At 47.5% G+C, this 19,240-nt stretch overlaps 1 protein-coding gene across 1 annotated transcript; it reads right to left on the bottom strand.

The window, feature by feature from the left end:
- Positions 1–1,489: 1,489 nt before the first annotated feature.
- Positions 1,490–4,326, bottom strand: LOC116362908 (polysialoglycoprotein-like). Its single transcript, XM_031816919.1, has 5 exons — positions 4,194–4,326; positions 3,954–4,019; positions 3,718–3,801; positions 2,638–3,582; positions 1,490–2,284 (listed from the first exon to the last, which is right to left on the bottom strand). The coding sequence occupies exons 1-5, from the start codon at positions 4,291–4,293 to the stop codon at positions 1,581–1,583; spliced, it is 1,899 nt and encodes a 632-aa protein (XP_031672779.1). The 5' UTR covers positions 4,294–4,326; the 3' UTR covers positions 1,490–1,580.
- Positions 4,327–19,240: the final 14,914 nt, after the last annotated feature.

Here is a 19,240-nt window from a genome sequence, read left to right as displayed (position 1 = left end):
TGATTCGTTTTAAGTCTAATACTGCGGGTAATGGAGTCGCCAATGACGAGAGTTTTCAATTTGTCAGAGCTAATGGTGGGAAGCTTCGGCGTCTCAGACCCCGTAACGGGAGGAGTAGAGACAAGAGAAGGCTCGGCCTCTGACTCCGACTCGTTGCTTAATGGGGAAAACCGGTTGAAAGTTTGTCGGCTGAATGAGCGACACCGGTTGAGCATTCCTACAGCATTACCCTCCAGAAACCGTGAGAAAGTTGTCCGGCTGCGGGGACCGTGCGAGGGGATTTATACTAACGTTACTATCTGTACTTACTGGTGGCACAGACGCTGTTTCATCCTTTCCTACACAGAAATTACCCTTGCCTAACGATTGCGTCTGAAGCTGGGCTTGTAGCACAGTTGTATCCTCACCGTAAGGCGATCGTTCTCCTGTATGAGTACAGCGACTGCAATTAGAAGGCATCATGTTAATGTTACTTAGCTTCGGCTGTTGGAGGTCCTGACGAACCATGTCCAGATAAAGCGTCCGGAGTATGAGGATTCTGTGTTATGCACTATAGCCCGTTACCATATGTGATTTAATATTATCTGCTGTTGGCTTGTGTGGATGTATGTATGTGTTATGCAACATAGCTGACTTGAACCCTTGTTAACAGTTTCAGGGCCATGGGCCTTTCTCATGATGGAAAAATACATAACATGAAGGCCGGACCTGTGCAATGAGTTGGGGGGGGCACATTCAGAACGTAGTGTTGCGAGAACAGTCTTGTTAGATAACAGGAGCCAGGTGCCTGATAACTGCATATCTACACAGCTACAACGACTGACCGCTGAAGCGCTTAGAGGGCTGGGACCAGCCTCTGCGCCAACAATCAACGATTGGGCGTGGTTTAGACTCACCCAGCCTAGTCTCTACTCTGACAGGCCGGCTCGGAAGCAGGAACTACTTCTGTCAGAGTATATTAAATATCTTTGTCAGGAACAAGTCAGTTCTGTTTTGCCCTGCGAGGTGGGACAGAGAGCCCGTATATACGAAAATTGCATTTACCACTTACTGCTTAGCTAATAAAAAATACATAGCATACGTCGGTGCCTCATTTTTATATTTTTCCTGATACCAGATTCGAATTGACGCAACCCTGACACGAGGGGAAAAACCAAAAATATAAACGGTAATTATAAAGTAAAAACCGTAAAGTTGTCATGTAGCAAAGTAGGCAACAAAACACACAGCAACACGTAAACAAGTCTGCAAGTTGTGACCGGAAATGGCGTCAAAATGCTGTGTGAGGTATCATGTGATGCTACTAGCATAAATGGACCAACACTGAGCAAATGTAGCTTAAGTCAAATGGTAATTTAAAACAGGGGTCAGAGTAATATTGCTGGCGCATGGATATAATGCAAAATAAATGTTGCCATCACCCCAGTTACTCAAGTCAGGTCATAGACCTCAGCTCCAAGTAGGAACCACCAAAACAATACAGAGGACACAAGTATTACAGTTAAGTTTATTTGAGCCAAAACAAGCAAATGCAGTTACACACTGGACTAGAGTACCCGTTAACTATTGCATGTCCCACGTCAGATATCCATGGCGTCGTCGCCGGACGGGCCGGTGGCAGCTTCAGAGGTGGCGTCGTCGCCGGACGGGCCGGTGGCAGCTTCAGAGGTGGCGTCGTCGCCGGACGGGCCGGTGGCAGCTTCAGAGGTGGCGTCGTCGGAGGACGGGCCGGTGGCAGCTTCAGAGGTGGCGTCGTCAGAGGACGGGCCGGTGGCAGCTACAGAGGTGGCGTCGTCAGAGGACGGGCCGGTGGCAGCTACAGAGGTGGCGTCGTCAGAGGACGGGCCGGTGGCAGCTACAGAGGTGGCGTCGTCAGAGGACGGGCCGGTGGCAGCTACAGAGGTGGCGTCGTCAGAGGACGGGCCGGTGGCAGCTACAGAGGTGGCGTCGTCAGAGGACGGGCCGGTGGCAGCTACAGAGGTGGCGTCGTCAGAGGACGGGCCGGTGGCAGCTACAGAGGTGGCGTCGTCAGAGGACGGGCCGGTGGCAGCGTCAGAGGTGGCGTCGTCAGAGGACGGGCCGGTGGCAGCGTCAGAGGTGGCGTCGTCAGAGGACGGGCCGGTGGCAGCGTCAGAGGTGGCGTCGTCAGAGGACGGGCCGGTGGCAGCTTCAGAGGTGGCGTCGTCAGAGGACGGGCCGGTGGCAGCTTCAGAGGTGGCGTCGTCAGAGGACGGGCCGGTGGCAGCTTCAGAGGTGGCGTCGTCAGAGGACGGGCCGGTGGCAGCTACAGAGGTGGCGTCGTCAGAGGACGGGCCGGTGGCAGCTACAGAGGTGGCGTCGTCAGAGGACGGGCCGGTGGCAGCTACAGAGGTGGCGTCGTCAGAGGACGGGCCGGTGGCAGCTACAGAGGTGGCGTCGTCAGAGGACGGGCCGGTGGCAGCGTACAGAGGTGGCGTCGTCAGAGGACGGGCCGGTGGCAGCGTCAGAGGTGGCGTCGTCAGAGGACGGGCCGGTGGCAGCGTCAGAGGTGGCGTCGTCAGAGGACGGGCCGGTGGCAGCGTCAGAGGTGGCGTCGTCAGAGGACGGGCCGGTGGCAGCGTCAGAGGTGGCGTCGTCAGAGGACGGGCCGGTGGCAGCTTACAGAGGTGGCGTCGTCAGAGGACGGGCCGGTGGCAGCTTCAGAGGTGGCGTCGTCAGAGGACGGGCCGGTGGCAGCTACAGAGGTGGCGTCGTCAGAGGACGGGCCGGTGGCAGCTACAGAGGTGGCGTCGTCAGAGGACGGGCCGGTGGCAGCTACAGAGGTGGCGTCGTCAGAGGACGGGCCGGTGGCAGCTACAGAGGTGGCGTCGTCAGAGGACGGGCCGGTGGCAGCTACAGAGGTGGCGTCGTCAGAGGACGGGCCGGTGGCAGCTTCAGAGGTGGCGTCGTCAGAGGACGGGCCGGTGGCAGCTTCAGAGGTGGCGTCGTCAGAGGACGGGCCGGTGGCAGCTTCAGAGGTGGCGTCGTCAGAGGACGGGCCGGTGGCAGCTTCAGAGGTGGCGTCGTCAGAGGACGGGCCGGTGGCAGCTTCAGAGGTGGCGTCGTCAGAGGACGGGCCGGTGGCAGCTTCAGAGGTGGCGTCGTCAGAGGACGGGCCGGTGGCAGCTTCAGAGGTGGCGTCGTCAGAGGACGGGCCGGTGGCAGCTTCAGAGGTGGCGTCGTCAGAGGACGGGCCGGTGGCAGCTTCAGAGGTGGCGTCGTCAGAGGACGGGCCGGTGGCAGCTTCAGAGGTGGCGTCGTCAGAGGACGGGCCGGTGGCAGCTTCAGAGGTGGCGTCGTCAGAGGACGGGCCGGTGGCAGCTTCAGAGGTGGCGTCGTCAGAGGACGGGCCGGTGGCAGCTTCAGAGGTGGCGTCGTCAGAGGACGGGCCGGTGGCAGCTTCAGAGGTGGCGTCGTCAGAGGACGGGCCGGTGGCAGCTTCAGAGGTGGCGTCGTCAGAGGACATGTGCCTCAGCTTCTCCTCAGAGGACAGGGCATCATTTGCCGGAGAACTACCATGGTTTGGAGAAGCTTGGGATTCTACTTCATTGGTCTCTAAATACTCTTGAGAAAAAACAAAAGGAACAGTTGGGTATTCTACAGCAACACATCTGTTCTACACAGTCTAGGCCAAATTGCTAATCGAATTTTGAGCAACATGAAGCCAACAGTTTTCAAAGTATATGTTTCAGGCCGTACCTTCTCTGGTTTGTTTCGCGTCAGACCCTATGGATCGGAGCAAGGCCAGGGCATGCACAATGGAGACGTCATTTGATGACAGCTCTGAAAAATTTAGGTTTAGGTACACAAGCAAAAGGTTTGACAACATTATTTAGACTGAGTTACTCTATGCTGTTGAATGAGTGTCAAACACAGCAGCACCATAGACAGTGACAAAGAACATAGCTAGAAGGGTTGTGGAAAGAAACACTTACCTCCAAGTCTCCTCTGCAGAGAGACTTGATCTTGCTTCTGGGACTTTCCAACAGGGTAACAAGAAACTGAGGAGAAAGTGTTGACAGAAGTTGAGTTCACACAAAATAGCTACATATATTAATAGCAGTGAAGAATAAAAGATGACCAACGCGGAAGATACAGACAGTCAAATATTAATACCCAACTTATAAAGTTAAGCATATTTACCAAACAAATCCCTTAAACATTAGTGAACCAACCTTTGACAACCCCCACAGTCATCACAACGAGCAGCAATTCTCTCACACCTCCCATGATCATGAAAATAGTCTGTGTTATCAACAGGTAATGTCTTCCCATGGCCTGTATGAGGCTTATATAGGCCACTAATGACCGTTTACCTGACAAACATGGCTTAACGATCAATTAACAAGCTTGATTGAGTTGTTACGTTCAGATAGAAATAGACCATGTAGAACACATGTTGATTCTTATCAAGTTGGTGGGCAGGCAATCTTTTCTACTCCATATATTGCATTTATATCTGTAATGATTAACCCTAATGGTCTCAGATCAGCAGTAGAAAGAAGTAGGCCTAATTATTTTAGGTGTAATCTTCAAAGATATTAGGGGGAAATAAACACTGTACCCAAATCCACGTTTTACAATGCTCCTGGGAAATGGGTAGGCCTCCACCTATAGTCCTTCACAGTTTTACAGCTGTGATATATTTATTTATTTACATAGATCACATACATAAATAAATATGATAGCTGTAGGTAGCGTTGAGATAAAATTCCCATATTCTATTGCTACTAACATAAATCCTAATATATCATGTTTTCCTCATTTGCTCTGTAGGAGGTTCGTCATATGAAGGACATTCAAGTGGATGTGACCCCTAACCTGCAATAGGGGCTCAGTGAGGTGACAGACATCCTGTAATGGATCTCCAGCTAGTGTCTGAGGACCTGGAGAAGGCTGTGTCTACAGCTGTGGGGCAGGACAAGCATGGTAACCTAACCTCACTGTATGAAGGATTTTATTGTTATGGATAGTCATCTCCAATCTGTTCAAATATCACTGTTGTTGATAACACACATTACCAAAATGATTCACACTTGTCTTCCTATTTCCACATAATCTGTCATGGTTCCCCACCCCAACAGGGCATAAAACCAACCTCTCTTTATTGCTACTGCTAATACACCCAAATCCAACAGCGTTCGAGTATCTTATTGCTTTTCTTCTAACCCTGAATGGCAACATTTTATCCTAGTACACAAGCATGTCACTTTATCAATCCACACCCACTCTACTGCCGCATGGCCACTGCGGCTGAGACTTTCACCCTCTCGTTACAGGTATAGCAGGTAACCAACCCCACCCGGGTCTTACCCCCTAGGACTTACCCTTTGCAGGTACCTGCCTGCTCGGGCTTACCTTCTGGGACTCAACCTATTCCGGGACTCGACCGGTCGTAATACAATGGGACTACTGAATAAGCTCAGGCTTTCTAGGTTCGTACCCTATAATTGGTTCAGCCTACGACTCTCATCTCCCCAAGATGCCAGAATTAGTGATAACGGGTGTAGGAACTGTGCCTACCTTGTTTCTGTTTCACTGATTCGGAATCTCTAGTTCGACTGCAAATCGCGGTGAACCCTGCTCGCAGTGCCAACTGTTAGGTTCTAATTCTCAGAGTAAAAACTCGACGGACACTATGAATGCTTGAACCAAGTTTATTCTTCCCAGAGGGTCAAGACAGCTGCATTAGACAAAAAACATATTCACACAAGCACTGATATTTAATCCTCTCTCCTATGCTGAGTCTCCTCCTACACATCTAAACAGTCAATGCATCTCTGTTGCTAGACAGAACCTTAGTGATATCTGTTCTTCCTCACTTCATCTGACCTGACCGCTACCCCAAAGTGCTCACTCCTCCCCAACTCAAGGCTGACATGGTGATTGGTACCAGACTGTGTGTCTTCTCATCCCAGAGGATCCCACCCATAGGATGCCTGATGGCTAACAAAAACATATCCTGACATAATGTAAACGTTATACATTAAGCTCTCTCCCTCAGTGACATGAATTCGTAGATTTCATATTCTCAGAACCCAACAGTAGGTTTTAAGGTGTGGCTGCATGTTTGTCGTGGACGCATCGTCACTCTTGATGTTCTTTTTCCAAGTCTGAACTGGCCGTTCTTCTCTTTCCTCGACTAATTGAAACCTCAGGGACAGACATCCTGAACGAATCTGATGTCAGAGCTCCCATCAGCCCTCTACACCTCGCTGTGAGTAAAGCCTACCAGCTCCTGTAGTGGTCTCCATATGACAAATGGCACCCTATTCCCTATTTAGTACACTACGTTTGATCAGATCCTTATAGGCCCTGATCAAAAGTAGTTCACTACATAGGGAATAGGGTGCTATCTGGGATGCAAGCATGGTGTAGATTTTCCACAAGAAGTTGACTGTCCAGACAGACTCACACACCATATTCCGATCTATTCCTGATTAGTGTAAAATACATGCATATTCCACACAGTGATGATGAGGATGATTTCCTTATTTTGCCATTTGAGTTAATCGTAGTTGGCTGTACGCGCTCACACACAGAAAGAGAGGGGGAGGCTTGTTCTGATCTAGGGATGGGGCCATTGAAATACTAGGGATGGCTTTGGTGTGGGATCTAGCATGGAATATAAATTATGCCCAAATATACCTATTATGATTCCTTATTATTTAATTGATTATAAATTATTCAAATCCATTCTTGTCTCCCCTCCCTTCCCTTCCTCCTAGGCGGTGACTTTTCACGAGGAGTGCAGCACAGTGCCAGCTTCCTGGTTCGGGAAGGTAAGGGGCGGAGCCATGTCCACCTGGTGGCGGCGTCCGGACACATCGGGATACTGGGGTGGCTCCTACACACCGCCCAGTCAGTGTGGACCCTCCCCGTCATCACAGACAACCAGGGCTACACGCCACTACACTTGGCCTGCTACAACGGTATGTACTGGACAGAGGGACAGCGAAGTGGGCCAGAGGCCACAAACAAATACACACATAAACATAGCGTGTCTTAAATCACCACAGCCAGCTTCAGCAGGGCACGAACCGAGACAGTCCGCACAGGAACCTTAAGAGTCCCTCAGACAGAGAAAGAGAAGAGGGAGGGATAGGGGGAGGCACAACAGGCCCACACTCATCCTCTCATACCACCAGGTTCCCTTCCAGCAGATACTGCACTTCAGAGGAACTGCTGCTGCTATACCCCATCTTTACCTTTACCCACAAAGGTCCTAAACGGTAGAAAGTGTCCGGCCAACAGACAGACGCACACCTTATGACGGCAATAACCTGTAGTCCAAGGGGATAGTAGCACTTCACTGAGAGCAAAACAGACAGGGACCAAAAGATGTGGAAGAAGCATTTTCAAAACCTGTTTTGACTGTAGAAATTGGGCTGAGTGTTTGTGCTGAGAAAAGACATAAGGAGTGATGTTTCATTTAAGTTTCATGAGAGTGATTGTCATGTTTATCCGCACACTAAGACAGTCAGAACGCACCTAGCCTCTTGTCTGTAATCCATGTGGGAGGAGGGGAAATCATACATTCTGTATGAACAAATATTTTTATAAAATCATTCATGTCTTTTTTTATTCCCACAGGCTCTGTGGGAATAAAAAAAATGGTAGCATTTGCTCTGATGAGTAATTGTAAAGATTTAATGCATCCCAAAAGGAACCCTATACTGAATAGTACACTACTGTTGAACAGGGTCCATAGGGTTCTGGTCAAAAGCAGTGCCATTTAGGATGCTGGTATGTGAACAACAGGACTTTTTGATGGGACATATTACATTATTAAACCTACCTGTCCTTTGGCCTCTAGAAAGTAAATGATTCATTAATGTATTCTTTCTTGTGATATTTATGTCATCATTTTGTGCCTTCGTTAGTTACTGAGGGGAGGTTAGGAGAGTAGGGGCACCTGTATGAGTGACGAGAGCTGGTTTTACATGTAAGCATTCACTAATAGGAAACCAAGTCAGTTAGGAGAGAAGACTAGTAGACACCCAGCAGAGTAATTGAAATGCAAGTTGTCAACCGTGATATTAGTTAGCACTGACACCATTAACCCCGATTCTAGCAACATCCTCATATGTACCAACCCCAAACACTCAGTTACACAACCATCAAGTTAAAATGAACTAGAACCCATTCCACATCATGTCAAATCAAAATAACATCAAATGTATTTATATAGCCCTTCGTACATCAGATGATATCTCAAAGTGCTGTACAGAAACCCAGCCTAAAACCCCAAACAGCAAGCAATGCAGGTGTAGAAGCACGGTGGCTAGGAAAAACTCCCTAGAAAGGCCAAAACCTAGGAAGAAACCTAGAGTGGAACCAGGCTATGTGGGGTGGCCAGTCCTCTTCTGGCTGTGCCGTGTGGAGATTATAACAGAACATGGCCAAGATGTTCATAAATGACCAGCATGGTCAAATAATAATAATCACAGGCAGAACAGTTGAAACTGGAGCAGCAGCACGGCCAGGTGGACTGGGGACAGCAAGGAGTCATCATGCCAGGTAGTCCTGAAGCATGGTCCTAGGGCTCAGGTCCTCCGAGAGAGAGAGAGAAAGAAAGAGAGAAAGAGAAAATTAGAGAGAGCATACTTAAATTCACACAGGACACCGGATAGGACAGGAGAAGTACTCCAGATATAACAAACTGACCCTTGCCCCCCGACACATAAACTACTGCAGCATAAATACTGGAGGCTGAGACAGGAGGGGTCAGGAGACACTGTGGCCCCATCCGATGACACCCCCGGACAGGGCCAAACAGTAAGGATATAACCCCACCCACTTTGCCAAAGCACAGCCCCCACACCACTAGAGGGATATCTTCAACCACCAACTTACCATCCTGAGACAAGGCCCGAGTGTAGCCCACAAAGATCTCCGCCACGGCACAACCCAAGGGAGGGCGCCAACCCAGACAGGAAGATCACATCACCCCTCCTAGGCACGGTATGAAAGAGCCCTAGTAAGCCAGTAACTCAGCCCCTGTTAATAGGGTTAGAGGCAGAGAATCCCAGTGGAAAGAGGGGAGCCGGCCAGGCAGAGACAGCAAGGGCGGTTCGTTGCTCCAGAGCCTTTCCGTTCACCTTCACACTCCTGGGCCAGACTACACTCCATCATATGACCCACTGAAGAGAAGGTTGAGACCGGGTTTGCGTCTCTCACATGGGTAGGCAGACCATTCCATAAAAATGGAGCTCTATAGGAGAAAGCCCTGCCTCCAGCTGTTTGCTTAGAAATTCTAGGGACGATTAGGAGGCCTGCGTCTTGTGACCGTGTAGGTATGTATGGCAGGACCAAATCAGAGAGATAGCAGTAAAACCTTGAAATCAGCCCTTGCCTTGACAGGAGGCCAGTGTAGGGAGGCTAGCACTGGAGTAATATGATATATTTTTTGGGTTCTAGTCAGGATCCTATTTAGCACTAACTGAAGTTTATTTAGTGCTTTATCCGGGTAGCCGGAAAGTAGAGCAGTAGTGCATTGCAGTAGTCTAACCTAGAAGTGACAAAAGCATGGATACATTTTTCGGCATCATTTTTGGACAGAAAGTTTGATTTTTGCAATGTTACGTAGATGGAAAAAAGCTGTCCTTGAAACAGTCTTGATATGTTCTTCAAAAGAGAGATCAGGGTCCAGAGTAACGCCGAGGGCCTTCGCAGTTTTATTTGAGACGACTGTACAGCCATTAAGATTAATTGTCAGATTCAACAGAAGATCTCTTTGTTTCTTGGGACCTAGAACAAGCATCTCTGTTTTGTCCAAGTTTAAAAGTAGAACGTTTGCAGCCATCCACTTCCTTATGTCTGAAACACATGCTTCTAGCGAGGGCAATTTTGGGGCTTCACCATGTTTCATTGAAATGTTCAGCTGTGTGTCATCTGCATAGCAGTGAAAGTTAACATTATGTTTTCGAATGACATCCCCAAGAGGTAAAATATATAGTGAAATCAATCGTGGTCCTAAAAACGGAACCTTGAGGAACATCGAAATTTACAGTTGATTTGTCAGAGGACAAACAATTCAGAGAGACAAACTGATATCTTTCCGACAGATAAGATCTAAACCAGGCCAGAACTTGTCCGTATGGACCAATTTGGGTTTCCAATCTCTCCAAAAGAATGTGGTGATCGATGGTATCAAAAGCAGCACTAAGGTCTAGGAGCACGAGAACAGATGCAGAGCCCCGGTCTGATGCCATTAAAAGGTCATTTACCACCTTCACAAGTGCAGTCTCAGTGCTATGATGGGGTCTAAAACCAGACTGAAGCATTTCGTATACATTGTTTGTCTTCAGGAAGGCAGTGAGTTGCTGCGCAACAGCCTTTTCTAAAAATGTTGAGAGGAATGGAAGATTCGATATAGGCCGATAGTTCTTTATATTTTCTGGGTCAAGGTTTGGCTTTTTCAAGAGAGGCTTTATTACTGCCACTTTTAGTGAGTTTGGTACACATCCGGTGGATAGAGATCTGTTTATTATGTTCAACATAGGAGGGCCAAGCACAGGAAGCAGCTCTTTCAGTAGTTTAGTTGGAATAGGGTCCAGTATGGATCTTGAAGGTTTAGAGGCCATGATAATTTTCATCGTTGTGTCAAGAGATATAGTACTAAAACACTTGAGTGTCTCTCTTGATCCTAGGTCCTGGCAGAGTTGTGCAGACTCAGGACAAATGAGCTTTGAAGGAATACGCAGATTTAAAGAGGAGTCCGTAATTTGCTTTCTAATAATCATCTTTTCCTCAAAGAAGTTCATGAATTTATTACTGCTGAGGTGAAAGCCATCCTCTCTTGGGGAATGCTGCTTTGTAGTTAGCTTTGCTTTGCGACAGTATCAAAAAGGAATTTCGGATTGTTCTTATTTTCCTCAATTAAGTTGGAAAAATAGGATGATCGAGCAGCAGCAAGGGCTCTTCGATACTGCACGGTACTGTCTTTCCAAGCTAGTCGGAAGACTTCCAGTTTGTTGTGGCGCCATTTCCGTTCCAATTTTCTGGAAGCTTGCTTCAGAGCTCGGGTATTTTCTGTATACCAGGGAGCTAGTTTCTTATGAGAAATGTTTTTAGTTTTTAGGGTTGCAACTGCATCTAGGGTATTGCGCAAGGTTAAATTGAGTTCCTCAGTTAGGTGGTTAACTGATTTTTGTCCTCTGGCATCCTTGGGTAGACAGAGGGAGTCTGGAAGGACATCAAAGAATCTTTGTGTCATCTGTGAATTTATAGCACGACTTTTGATGTTCCTTGGTTGCGGTCTGAGCAGATTATTCGTTGCAATTGCAAATGTAATAAAATGGTGGTCCGATAGTCCAGGATTATGAGGAAAAACATTAAGATCCACAACATTTATCCCATGGGACAAAACTAGGCCCAGAGTATGACTGTGACAGTGAGTAGGTCCAGAGACATGTTGGACAAAACCCACTGAGTCGATGATGAAAGCCTTTTGGAGTGGGTCTGTGGACTTTTTCATGTGAATATTAAAGTCACCAAAAATTTGAATATTATCTGCTATGACTACAAGGTCCGATAGGAATTCAGGGAACTCAATGAGGAACGCTGTATATGGCCCAGGAGGCCTGTAAACAGTAGCTAAAAAAAAGTTATTGAGTAGGCTACATAGATTTCATGACTAGAAGCTCAAAAGATGAAAACGTCTTTTTTGTTTGTTTGTACATTTCAATTTGCTATCGTAAATGTTAGCAACACCTCCGCGGGATGCACGAGGGATATGGTCACTAGTGTAGCCAGGAGGTGAGGCCTCATTTAACACAGTAAATTCATCAGGCTAAAGCCATGTTTCAATCAGGCCAATCACATCAAGATTATGATCAGTTCATTGACTATAATTGCCTTTGAAGTAAGGGATATGACATTAAGTAGCCCTATTTTGAGATGTGAGGTATCATGATCTCTTTCAATAATGACAGGAATGGAGGAGGTCTTTATCCTAGTGAGATTGCTAAGGCGAACACCGCCACGTTTAGTTTTGTCCAACCTAGGTCGAGGCACAGACACGGTCTCAATGGAGATAGCTGAGCTGACTACACTGACTGTGCTAGTGGCAGACTGGCTAACAGCCTGCTGCCTGGCCTGCACCCTATTTCATTGTGGTGCTAGAGGAGTTAGAGCCCTGTCTATGTTGGTAGATAAGATGAGAGCACCCCTCCAGCTAGGATGGAGTCCGTCACTCCTCCGCAGGTCAGGCTTGGTCCTGTTTGTGGGTGAGTCCCAGAAAGAGGGCCAATTATATACAAAATTCTATCTTTTGGGAGGGGCAGAAACCAGTTTTCATCCAGCGATTGAGTTGTGAGACTCTGCTGTAGAGCTCATCACTCCCCCTAACTGGGAGGGGGCCAGAGACAATTACTCAATGCCGACACATCTTTCTAGCTGATTTACACGCTGAAGCTATGTGGTGATCTCTGACTGTTTCATCCTAATATCGTTGGTGCCGACGTGGATAACAATATCTCTATACTCGCCAGTTTGAGCTTTAGCCAGCACCATCTTCAGATTAGCCTTAACGTCGGTTGCCCTGCCGCCTGGTAAACAGTGTATGATCGCTGGATGATTCGTTTTAAGTCTAATACTGCGGGTAATGGAGTCGCCAATGACGAGAGTTTTCAATTTGTCAGAGCTAATGGTGGGAAGCTTCGGCGTCTCAGACCCCGTAACGGGAGGAGTAGAGACAAGAGAAGGCTCGGCCTCTGACTCCGACTCGTTGCTTAATGGGGAAAACCGGTTGAAAGTTTGTCGGCTGAATGAGCGACACCGGTTGAGCATTCCTACAGCATTACCCTCCAGAAACCGTGAGAAAGTTGTCCGGCTGCGGGGACCGTGCGAGGGGATTTATACTAACGTTACTATCTGTACTTACTGGTGGCACAGACGCTGTTTCATCCTTTCCTACACAGAAATTACCCTTGCCTAACGATTGCGTCTGAAGCTGGGCTTGTAGCACAGTTGTATCCTCACCGTAAGGCGATCGTTCTCCTGTATGAGTACAGCGACTGCAATTAGAAGGCATCATGTTAATGTTACTTAGCTTCGGCTGTTGGAGGTCCTGACGAACCATGTCCAGATAAAGCGTCCGGAGTATGAGGATTCTGTGTTATGCACTATAGCCCGTTACCATATGTGATTTAATATTATCTGCTGTTGGCTTGTGTGGATGTATGTATGTGTTATGCAACATAGCTGACTTGAACCCTTGTTAACAGTTTCAGGGCCATGGGCCTTTCTCATGATGGAAAAATACATAACATGAAGGCCGGACCTGTGCAATGAGTTGGGGGGGGCACATTCAGAACGTAGTGTTGCGAGAACAGTCTTGTTAGATAACAGGAGCCAGGTGCCTGATAACTGCATATCTACACAGCTACAACGACTGACCGCTGAAGCGCTTAGAGGGCTGGGACCAGCCTCTGCGCCAACAATCAACGATTGGGCGTGGTTTAGACTCACCCAGCCTAGTCTCTACTCTGACAGGCCGGCTCGGAAGCAGGAACTACTTCTGTCAGAGTATATTAAATATCTTTGTCAGGAACAAGTCAGTTCTGTTTTGCCCTGCGAGGTGGGACAGAGAGCCCGTATATACGAAAATTGCATTTACCACTTACTGCTTAGCTAATAAAAAATACATAGCATACGTCGGTGCCTCATTTTTATATTTTTCCTGATACCAGATTCGAATTGACGCAACCCTGACACGAGGGGAAAAACCAAAAATATAAACGGTAATTATAAAGTAAAAACCGTAAAGTTGTCATGTAGCAAAGTAGGCAACAAAACACAGCAACACGTAAACAAGTCTGCAAGTTGTGACCGGAAATGGCGTCAAAATGCTGTGTGAGGTATCATGTGATGCTACTAGCATAAATGGACCAACACTGAGCAAATGTAGCTTAAGTCAAATGGTAATTTAAAAAACAGGGGTCAGAGTAATATTGCTGGCGCATGGATATAATGCAAAATAAATGTTGCCATCAACCCAGTTACTCAAGTCAGGTCATAGACCTCAGCTCCAAGTAGGAACCACCAAAACAATACAGAGGACACAAGTATTACAGTTAATGTTTATTTGAGCCAAAACAAGCAAATGCAGTTACACACTGGACTAGAGTACCCGTTAACTATTGCATGTCCCACGTCAGATATCCATGGCGTCGTCGCCAGACGGGCCGGTGGCAGCTTCAGAGGTGGCGTCGTCGCCGGACGGGCCGGTGGCAGCTTCAGAGGTGGCGTCGTCGCCAGAGGACGGGCCGGTGGCAGCTACAGAGGTGGCGTCGTCGCCAGAGGACGGGCCGGTGGCAGCTACAGAGGTGGCGTCGTCGCCGGACGGGCCGGTGGCAGCTTCAGAGGTGGCGTCGTCGCCGGACGGGCCGGTGGCAGCTTCAGAGGTGGCGTCGTCGCCGGACGGGCCGGTGGCAGCTTCAGAGGTGGCGTCGTCGCCGGACGGGCCGGTGGCAGCTTCAGAGGTGGCGTCGTCGCCGGACGGGCCGGTGGCAGCTTCAGAGGTGGCGTCGTCGTTAGAGAGAGCATACTTAAATTCACACAGGACACCGGATAGGACAGGAGAAGTACTCCAGATATAACAAACTGACCCTTGCCCCCCGACACATAAACTACTGCAGCATAAATACTGGAGGCTGAGACAGGAGGGGTCAGGAGACACTGTGGCCCCATCCGATGACACCCCCGGACAGGGCCAAACAGTAAGGATATAACCCCACCCACTTTGCCAAAGCACAGCCCCCACACCACTAGAGGGATATCTTCAACCACCAACTTACCATCCTGAGACAAGGCCCGAGTGTAGCCCACAAAGATCTCCGCCACGGCACAACCCAAGGGAGGGCGCCAACCCAGACAGGAAGATCACATCACCCCTCCTAGGCACGGTATGAAAGAGCCCTAGTAAGCCAGTAACTCAGCCCCTGTTAATAGGGTTAGAGGCAGAGAATCCCAGTGGAAAGAGGGGAGCCGGCCAGGCAGAGACAGCAAGGGCGGTTCGTTGCTCCAGAGCCTTTCCGTTCACCTTCACACTCCTGGGCCAGACTACACTCCATCATATGACCCACTGAAGAGAAGGTTGAGACCGGGTTTGCGTCTCTCACATGGGTAGGCAGACCATTCCATAAAAATGGAGCTCTATAGGAGAAAGCCCTGCCTCCAGCTGTTTGCTTAGAAATTCTAGGGACGATTAGGAGGCCTGCGTCTTGTGACCGTGTAGGTATGTATGGCAGGACCAAATCAGAGAGATAGCAGTAAAACCTTGAAATCAGCCCTTGCCTTGACAGGAGGCCAGTGTAGGGAGGCTAGCACTGGAGTAATATGATATATTTTTTGGGTTCTAGTCAGGATCCTATTTAGCACTAACTGAAGTTTATTTAGTGCTTTATCCGGGTAGCCGGAAAGTAGAGCAGTAGTGCATTGCAGTAGTCTAACCTAGAAGTGACAAAAGCATGGATACATTTTTCGGCATCATTTTTGGACAGAAAGTTTGATTTTTGCAATGTTACGTAGATGGAAAAAAGCTGTCCTTGAAACAGTCTTGATATGTTCTTCAAAAGAGAGATCAGGGTCCAGAGTAACGCCGAGGGCCTTCGCAGTTTTATTTGAGACGACTGTACAGCCATTAAGATTAATTGTCAGATTCAACAGAAGATCTCTTTGTTTCTTGGGACCTAGAACAAGCATCTCTGTTTTGTCCAAGTTTAAAAGTAGAACGTTTGCAGCCATCCACTTCCTTATGTCTGAAACACATGCTTCTAGCGAGGGCAATTTTGGGGCTTCACCATGTTTCATTGAAATGTTCAGCTGTGTGTCATCTGCATAGCAGTGAAAGTTAACATTATGTTTTCGAATGACATCCCCAAGAGGTAAAATATATAGTGAAATCAATCGTGGTCCTAAAAACGGAACCTTGAGGAACATCGAAATTTACAGTTGATTTGTCAGAGGACAAACAATTCAGAGAGACAAACTGATATCTTTCCGACAGATAAGATCTAAACCAGGCCAGAACTTGTCCGTATGGACCAATTTGGGTTTCCAATCTCTCCAAAAGAATGTGGTGATCGATGGTATCAAAAGCAGCACTAAGGTCTAGGAGCACGAGAACAGATGCAGAGCCCCGGTCTGATGCCATTAAAAGGTCATTTACCACCTTCACAAGTGCAGTCTCAGTGCTATGATGGGGTCTAAAACCAGACTGAAGCATTTCGTATACATTGTTTGTCTTCAGGAAGGCAGTGAGTTGCTGCGCAACAGCCTTTTCTAAAAATGTTGAGAGGAATGGAAGATTCGATATAGGCCGATAGTTCTTTATATTTTCTGGGTCAAGGTTTGGCTTTTTCAAGAGAGGCTTTATTACTGCCACTTTTAGTGAGTTTGGTACACATCCGGTGGATAGAGATCTGTTTATTATGTTCAACATAGGAGGGCCAAGCACAGGAAGCAGCTCTTTCAGTAGTTTAGTTGGAATAGGGTCCAGTATGGATCTTGAAGGTTTAGAGGCCATGATAATTTTCATCGTTGTGTCAAGAGATATAGTACTAAAACACTTGAGTGTCTCTCTTGATCCTAGGTCCTGGCAGAGTTGTGCAGACTCAGGACAAATGAGCTTTGAAGGAATACGCAGATTTAAAGAGGAGTCCGTAATTTGCTTTCTAATAATCATCTTTTCCTCAAAGAAGTTCATGAATTTATTACTGCTGAGGTGAAAGCCATCCTCTCTTGGGGAATGCTGCTTTGTAGTTAGCTTTGCTTTGCGACAGTATCAAAAAGGAATTTCGGATTGTTCTTATTTTCCTCAATTAAGTTGGAAAAATAGGATGATCGAGCAGCAGCAAGGGCTCTTCGATACTGCACGGTACTGTCTTTCCAAGCTAGTCGGAAGACTTCCAGTTTGTTGTGGCGCCATTTCCGTTCCAATTTTCTGGAAGCTTGCTTCAGAGCTCGGGTATTTTCTGTATACCAGGGAGCTAGTTTCTTATGAGAAATGTTTTTAGTTTTTAGGGTTGCAACTGCATCTAGGGTATTGCGCAAGGTTAAATTGAGTTCCTCAGTTAGGTGGTTAACTGATTTTTGTCCTCTGGCATCCTTGGGTAGACAGAGGGAGTCTGGAAGGACATCAAAGAATCTTTGTGTCATCTGTGAATTTATAGCACGACTTTTGATGTTCCTTGGTTGCGGTCTGAGCAGATTATTCGTTGCAATTGCAAATGTAATAAAATGGTGGTCCGATAGTCCAGGATTATGAGGAAAAACATTAAGATCCACAACATTTATCCCATGGGACAAAACTAGGCCCAGAGTATGACTGTGACAGTGAGTAGGTCCAGAGACATGTTGGACAAAACCCACTGAGTCGATGATGAAAGCCTTTTGGAGTGGGTCTGTGGACTTTTTCATGTGAATATTAAAGTCACCAAAAATTTGAATATTATCTGCTATGACTACAAGGTCCGATAGGAATTCAGGGAACTCAATGAGGAACGCTGTATATGGCCCAGGAGGCCTGTAAACAGTAGCTAAAAAAAAGTTATTGAGTAGGCTACATAGATTTCATGACTAGAAGCTCAAAAGATGAAAACGTCTTTTTTGTTTGTTTGTACATTTCAATTTGCTATCGTAAATGTTAGCAACACCTCCGCGGGATGCACGAGGGATATGGTCACTAGTGTAGCCAGGAGGTGAGGCCTCATTTAACACAGTAAATTCATCAGGCTAAAGCCATGTTTCAATCAGGCCAATCACATCAAGATTATGATCAGTTCATTGACTATAATTGCCTTTGAAGTAAGGGATATGACATTAAGTAGCCCTATTTTGAGATGTGAGGTATCATGATCTCTTTCAATAATGACAGGAATGGAGGAGGTCTTTATCCTAGTGAGATTGCTAAGGCGAACACCGCCACGTTTAGTTTTGTCCAACCTAGGTCGAGGCACAGACACGGTCTCAATGGAGATAGCTGAGCTGACTACACTGACTGTGCTAGTGGCAGACTGGCTAACAGCCTGCTGCCTGGCCTGCACCCTATTTCATTGTGGTGCTAGAGGAGTTAGAGCCCTGTCTATGTTGGTAGATAAGATGAGAGCACCCCTCCAGCTAGGATGGAGTCCGTCACTCCTCCGCAGGTCAGGCTTGGTCCTGTTTGTGGGTGAGTCCCAGAAAGAGGGCCAATTATATACAAAATTCTATCTTTTGGGAGGGGCAGAAACCAGTTTTCATCCAGCGATTGAGTTGTGAGACTCTGCTGTAGAGCTCATCACTCCCCCTAACTGGGAGGGGGCCAGAGACAATTACTCAATGCCGACACATCTTTCTAGCTGATTTACACGCTGAAGCTATGTGGTGATCTCTGACTGTTTCATCCTAATATCGTTGGTGCCGACGTGGATAACAATATCTCTATACTCGCCAGTTTGAGCTTTAGCCAGCACCATCTTCAGATTAGCCTTAACGTCGGTTGCCCTGCCGCCTGGTAAACAGTGTATGATCGCTGGATGATTCGTTTTAAGTCTAATACTGCGGGTAATGGAGTCGCCAATGACGAGAGTTTTCAATTTGTCAGAGCTAATGGTGGGAAGCTTCGGCGTCTCAGACCCCGTAACGGGAGGAGTAGAGACAAGAGAAGGCTCGGCCTCTGACTCCGACTCGTTGCTTAATGGGGAAAACCGGTTGAAAGTTTGTCGGCTGAATGAGCGACACCGGTTGAGCATTCCTACAGCATTACCCTCCAGAAACCGTGAGAAAGTTGTCCGGCTGCGGGGACCGTGCGAGGGGATTTATACTAACGTTACTATCTGTACTTACTGGTGGCACAGACGCTGTTTCATCCTTTCCTACACAGAAATTACCCTTGCCTAACGATTGCGTCTGAAGCTGGGCTTGTAGCACAGTTGTATCCTCACCGTAAGGCGATCGTTCTCCTGTATGAGTACAGCGACTGCAATTAGAAGGCATCATGTTAATGTTACTTAGCTTCGGCTGTTGGAGGTCCTGACGAACCATGTCCAGATAAAGCGTCCGGAGTATGAGGATTCTGTGTTATGCACTATAGCCCGTTACCATATGTGATTTAATATTATCTGCTGTTGGCTTGTGTGGATGTATGTATGTGTTATGCAACATAGCTGACTTGAACCCTTGTTAACAGTTTCAGGGCCATGGGCCTTTCTCATGATGGAAAAATACATAACATGAA

Source organism: Oncorhynchus kisutch, unplaced genomic scaffold (assembly GCF_002021735.2).
Source record: "Oncorhynchus kisutch isolate 150728-3 unplaced genomic scaffold, Okis_V2 scaffold900, whole genome shotgun sequence".
NCBI classification, from domain to species: Eukaryota; Metazoa; Chordata; class Actinopteri; order Salmoniformes; family Salmonidae; genus Oncorhynchus; species Oncorhynchus kisutch.
The sequence above is the reverse complement of the archived record's forward strand: the minus strand, read 5'-3'. Positions and strand labels throughout refer to the sequence as shown.

Excerpts from the sequence above, each read along its gene's own strand:
- LOC116362908 (XM_031816919.1), bottom strand. The coding sequence starts at position 4,293 with ATGGGAAGACATTACCTGTTGATAACACAGACTATTTTCATGATCATG. Across the intron at positions 3,802-3,953 it reads TCTGCAGAGGAGACTTGGAG|AGCTGTCATCAAATGACGTC; the intron begins GTAAGTGTTTCT and ends TAAATTTTTCAG. Across the intron at positions 3,583-3,717 it reads CGCGAAACAAACCAGAGAAG|AGTATTTAGAGACCAATGAA; the intron begins GTACGGCCTGAA and ends TTTTTTCTCAAG.